The sequence below is a fragment of the Salvelinus sp. IW2-2015 genome, unplaced genomic scaffold (genome assembly GCF_002910315.2).
Source record: "Salvelinus sp. IW2-2015 unplaced genomic scaffold, ASM291031v2 Un_scaffold2989, whole genome shotgun sequence".
NCBI lineage: Eukaryota > Metazoa > Chordata > Actinopteri > Salmoniformes > Salmonidae > Salvelinus > Salvelinus sp. IW2-2015.
This window is the reverse complement of record NW_019944283.1, coordinates 12438-18221: the sequence shown is the minus strand read 5'-3', so window position 1 is coordinate 18221 and position 5784 is coordinate 12438. Positions and strand designations below refer to the sequence as shown.

The following is a 5784-nucleotide window of genomic DNA, read 5'->3' as shown; positions in this document are numbered from 1 at the left end:
TCTATTAGGTAAAGTTTGTACCCTTAACACTGGGACCGGTGGGCCTCAAAGGACCCTTAACACTGGGACTCCGGGCCTCAAAGGACCCCTCCCACCCTTAACACTAGGACCGCTGGGCCCTCAAAGGACCCCCACCCTTAACACTAGGACCGCTGGGCCTCAAAGGACCCCCCACCCTTAACACTGGACCGCTGGGCCTCAAAGGACCCCCCACCCTTAACACTGGACCACTGGGCCTCAAAGGACCCTTTAACACTAGACCGCTGGGCCTCAAAGACCCCCCACCCTTAACACTAGACCGGCTGGGCCTCAAAGGACCCCACCACCCTTAAACACTAGGACCGCTGGGCCTCAAAGGACCCCCCACCTTAACACTAGGACCGCTGGGCCTTCAAAGAACCCCCACCTTTAAACTAGGACCGGTGGCCTCAAAGGACCCCCACCCTTAACACTAGGACCGCTGGGCCTCAAAGGACCCCCCACCCTTAACACTAGACCGGTGGGCCTCAAAAGGACCCCCACCCTTAACACTAGGACCGCTGGGCCTCAAAGGACCCCCACCCTTAACACTAGGACCGCTGGGCCTCAAAGACCCCCCCACCCTTAACACTGGACCGCTGGGCCTCAAAGGACCCCCACCCTTAACACTAGGACCGCTGGGCCTCAAAAGGACCCCCCCACCCTTAACACTAGGACCGCTGGGGCCTCAAAGGACCCCCCCCACCCTTAACACTAGGGACCGCTGGGCCTCAAAGGACCCCCCACCTTAACACTAGGACCGCTGGGCCTCAAAGGACCCCCCACCTTTAACACTAGGACCGCTGGGCCTCAAAGGACCCCTTAACACTAGGACCGCTGGGCCTCAAAGGGACCCCCCACCCTTAACACTGGGACCGCTGGGCCTCAAAGGAACCCCCACCCTTAACACTAGGACCGCTGGGCCTCAAAGGACCCCCAACCTTAACACTAGGACCGCTGGGCCTCAAAGGACCCTTAACACTAGACCGGTGGGCCTCAAAGGACCCCCCACCCTTAAACACTAGGACCGCTGGGCCTCAAGGACCCCCCACCTTAACACTAGGACCGGTGGCCTCAAAGGACCCCCCACCCTTAACACTAGGACCGCTGGGCCTCAAAGGACCCCCCCCACCCTTAACACTAGGACCGCTGGGGCCTCAAAAGGACCCCCCCACCCTTACCACTAGGACCGGGGCCTCAAAGGACCCCCCACCCTTAACACTAGGACCGCTGGCCTCAAAGGACCCCCCCACCCTTAACACTAGGACCGCTGGGCCCTCAAAGACCCCCCACCCTTAACACTGGGACTGGTGGGCCTCAAAGGACCCCCACCTTAACACTGGGACCGCTGGGCCTCAAAGGACCCCCCACCCTTAACACTAGGACCGCTGGGCCTCAAAGGACCCCCCACCCTTAACACTAGGACCCGCTGGGCCTCAAAGGACCCCCCACCCTTAACACTAGGACCGCTGGGCCTCAAAGGCCCACCCTTAACACTAGGACCGCTGGGCCTCAAAGGACCCTTAACACTAGGACCGCTGGGCCTCAAAGGACCCACCCTTCAAGCTAACATAGCATTACATGCTATTTTGCTAAAATAATAATTTGGGTTTGTGTTCATGAAGGTTTTATTTATTTTATTTAACCTTTTTTAACTAAGTAATTCAGTTAAAGAACAATTTAGTATTTACAATGAAGGTCTGCCCTGGCCAAAACCCTACCCTGGACAAACCCTACCCTGCGACAAACCCTTACCCTAACCCCTGGCCAAACCCTAACCTAACCGCTACGTAGGTCAAACCCTGAACCTAAACCTACCCTGGCCAAACCCTAAAACCTACCCTGGCCAACCCTAAACCATTACCCTGGCCAACCCTAACCTACCCTGGCAAAAAACCTTTAACCTACCCTGCCAAACCCTAACCTTACCTACCCTGGCCAACCTAACCCTGCAGCAGTCTTATAGCTTGGGGGGGTCAATGCAGATAGCCCAGGTAGCTTTTTGGTTGAATATTCAGCAGTCTTATAGCTTGGGGGGTCAATGCAGATAGCCCAGGTAGCTTTTTGGTTGAATATTTGGCAGTCTTATAGCTTGGGGGGTCAAAGGTGCATCAGTACTGCTTGCCATGCGGTCTTGGGTGGCAGTTCAAGCTGGCTGGAGTCTGACAATGTTTAGGGCCTTCCTCTGACACCGCCTGGTATAGAGGTCTTGGATGGCAGGGAGCTTGGTACCCAGTGATGTACTGGGCCGTACGCACTACGCTCTGTCGTGCCTTGAGGTCGGATGCCAAGCAATTGTAATACCAAGCGGTGATGCAGCCAGTCAATATGCTCTCAATGGTGCAGCTGTAGAACTTTTTGTGGATCTGGGGACCCATGACAAATCTTTTCAGCCTCTTGAGGGGGAAAAGGTGTTGTCGTGCCCTCTTCACGACTGTCTTTGTGTGTTTGGACCATGATAGGTCCTTAGTGATGTGGACACCGAGGAACTTGAAGCACTCCACCCGCTCCACTACAGCCTGTCGATGTGGATGGCAGCCTGCTCAGCCTTCCGTTTCCTGTAGTCCACGATCAGCTCCTCTGTCTTGCTGACGTTGAGGGAGAGGTTGTTGTCCTGGCACCACACTGCCTGGTCACTGACCAAATTTTTACATATGACGTTTTTTGTAATTTAGCAGACTGGGATAGGGAGAGATTGAATATGTCCATTAACACACCAGGCAGCTGGTCTGCGCATGCTCTGAGGATGCGGCTAGGAATGCCGTCTGGGCCGGCAGCCTTGCGAGGGTTAACACGTTTAAATGTTTTACTCACGTCGGCAACGGAGAAGGAGAGCCCTATCCCAGTCTGCTGTCTCCAATTGCTTCAAGATGGCCACCATTGTTCCTGTACCCAAGAAGGCAAAGATAACTTAACTAAATGACTATCGCCCCCCCCGTAGCACTCACTTCTGTCAACATGAACGTGCTTATAGGGTGCTGTCCTTGTTAGCGGGCAGTGTATTATCCTCAAAGCGGGCAAAGAAGGTGTTTAGTTTGTCTAGTAGTGGTTTCTTTGCAGCAATTTGACCATGAAGGCCTGAATCGGGTAGAGGCAGTTTATTTACTCGCCAACATAGTTTCTTCAGGATGCTCATTTCCCCTCTCTTGCGTTGTCACTTCCTCTTTCGGTTCCCTGGTATTTGGGCCTGTTTCGGGGTTGGCAGAATGTCCTGCTTACTCCGGTAAAGTAGACATTTACATCCAAATTGAGGTTAGTAATCGCTGTTCTCTGTTCTCTCTCCCTCCCTGCCTGCCTGTCTCTCTCTGACCCTATGCCTGTCTGCCTCTCCCTCTCTGCCTGTCTCTCTCTCCCTCTCTGCCTGTCTCTCTCTCCCTCTCTGCCTGTCTCTCTCTCTCTCTCTGCCTGTCTCTCTCTCTGCCTGTCTCTGCAACAGGAGGCGATGGCAGTCCTTCTAGAGGAGAGTCTACACTACATCCAGGCTAAGTTCCTGTCCTCGGATCCTTCCAGATCCTTTCAGAAAGACTACGCTGCCGCCTACTCCTTCCCCCCTCCTCCTCCTCCCTCCTCCTCCCAGACCCAGTCCTTCCTGGTGCACCGGCTGGGTCTGGTGATTGACGGGCGGACGCTGGCCTACGCGCTGGACAGCAGCCTCGATGAGAAGTTCCTGGCGTTGGCGAGGAGCTGTCGGTCAGTCCTCTGCTGTCGCTCCACACCGCTGCAGAAGAGTATGGTGGTTAAACTGGTCCGGAACAAACTGAAGGTCATGACGCTGGCCATAGGTATGTCCCAGTCTAGCTCCTCAACGCTGGCCATAGGTATGTACCAGTGTAGCTCCTCAACGCTGGCCATAGGTATGTCCCAGTGTAGCTCCTCAACGCTGGCCATAGGTATGTCCCAGTGTAGCTCCTCAACGCTGGCCATAGGTATGTACCAGTCTAGTTCCTCACGCTGGAGCCATTAGATATGTTTCCCGTCCTAGCTCCTCAACGCTGGCCATAGTATGTACCAGTGTAGCTCCTCAACGCTGCATAGGTATGTCCCAGTTAGCTCCTCAAAGCTGGCCATAGGTATGTACCAGTCTAGCTCCTCAACGCTGGCCATAGGTATGTCCCAGTCTAGCTCCTCAACGCTGGCCATAGGATGTCCAGTGTAGCTCCTCAACGCTGGCCATAGGTATGTCCAGTGCTAGCTCTCCTCAACGCTGGCCATAGGTATGTCCCAGTGTACAGGCTCCTCAACGCTGGCCATAGTATGTCCGCAGTCTATTTCCTCACGCTGGCCATAGTAGTCCCAGTCTAGTGTCCTCAACGCTGGCCCGATAGGTATGTCCCAGTTAGTTCCCAACGCTTGGCCATAGGTATGTCCAGTCTAGTTCCTCAACGCTGGCCATAGGTATGTCCAGTCTAGCTTCCTCAACGCTGGCCATAGGTATGTCCAGTCTAGCTCCTCAACGCTGGCCATAGGTATGTCCCAGTCTAGCTCCTCAACGCTGCCATAGGTATGTCCAGTCTAGCTCCTCAACAGCTGGCCATAGGTATGTCCGTCTAGCTAGCTCCTCAACGCTGGCCATAGGTATTGTACCAGTCTAGCTCCTCAAACGCTGGCCATAGGTTATGTCCCAGTCTAGCTCCCTAACGCTGGCCATAGGTATGTCCAGTCTAGCTCCTCAACGGCTGGCCATAGGTATGTACCCAGTCTAGCTCCTCAACGCTGGCCAATAGGTATGTACAGTCCAGTTTCCTCAACGCTGGCCATAGGTATGTACCATGCTAGTTCCTCATACGCTGGCCATAGGTATGTACAGTCTAGCTCCTCCAAGCGCTGGCCATAGGTATGTACCAGTCTAGCTCCTCAACGCTGGCCATAGGTATGTACCAGTCTAGTTCCTCAACGCTGGCCATAGGTATGTCACCAGTCTAGTTCCTCAAGCTGGCCATAGGTATGTACCAGTCCTCAGCTCCTCAAAACTGCTCGCTGGTGGTCTTTCCCCTATTTACTGACTGTTGTTGTTGCTGCTGGTGGTCTTCCCCTGTTTTACTGACTGTTGTTACTGCTGGTGGTGGTCTTCCCTGTTTAACTGAACGTTGTTACTGGCTGGTGGTGGTCTGTCCCTGTTACTGACTGTTGTTGCTGCTGGTGGTCTTCCCTGTTTACTGACTGTTCTTTGCTGGTGCGTGGCTTCCCTTTTATGACTGTTGCTGCTGCTGGTGGTCTTCCCCTGTTTACTGACTGTTGTTGTTTGCTGCTGCTGGTGGTCTCCCTGTTTACTGACTGTTGTTGCGTGCTGTGGTCTCCCCGTTACTACTGTTGTTGCTGCGCTGGTGCTTCCCTGTTTACTGACTGTTGTTGCTGCTGGTGGTCTCTCCCTGTTTACTGACTGTTGTTCTTGCTGCTGGTGGTCTTCCCTGTTACTGACTGTTGTTACTGCACTGCTGGTGGTCTTCCCCTGTTTACTGACTGTTGTTTACTGCTGCTGGTGGTTTCCCTGTTTTACTGACTGTTTTACTGCTGGTGGTCTTCCACCGTTTAACTGACTGTTACTGCTTGCTGGTGGTCTCCCCGTTTTCAACTGTTGTTGCTGGTGCTGGTGGTCCCTTTCCCCTGTTTACTGACTGTTGTTGCTGGTGCTGGTGGTCTTCCCTGTTTACTAACTGTTGTTGCTGGTGCTGGTAGTGTCTTCCCCTGTTTACTGACTGTTGTTACTGCTGCTGGTCTTCCCCTGTTTACTGAACGTCTGTTTGTGCCTGGCTGGCTGGTGGCTCG

At 54.0% G+C, this 5784-nt stretch overlaps 1 protein-coding gene and 1 long non-coding RNA gene across 2 annotated transcripts in view; one reads left to right on the top strand and one right to left on the bottom strand.

The window, feature by feature from the left end:
• atp10a (ATPase phospholipid transporting 10A) overlaps positions 1-5784 on the top strand; it is a 65887-nt gene that overhangs the window by 58120 nt on the left and 1983 nt on the right. Inside the window, 1 exon segment of the mRNA XM_070440776.1 lies at positions 3455-3800. Coding sequence (XP_070296877.1) covers positions 3455-3800 — 346 coding nt within the window.
• Positions 5215-5746, bottom strand: LOC139025639 (uncharacterized). Its single transcript, XR_011477243.1, has 3 exons — positions 5725-5746; positions 5452-5491; positions 5215-5263 (listed from the first exon to the last, which is right to left on the bottom strand). It is a non-coding gene; the product is annotated as an uncharacterized lncRNA (long non-coding RNA).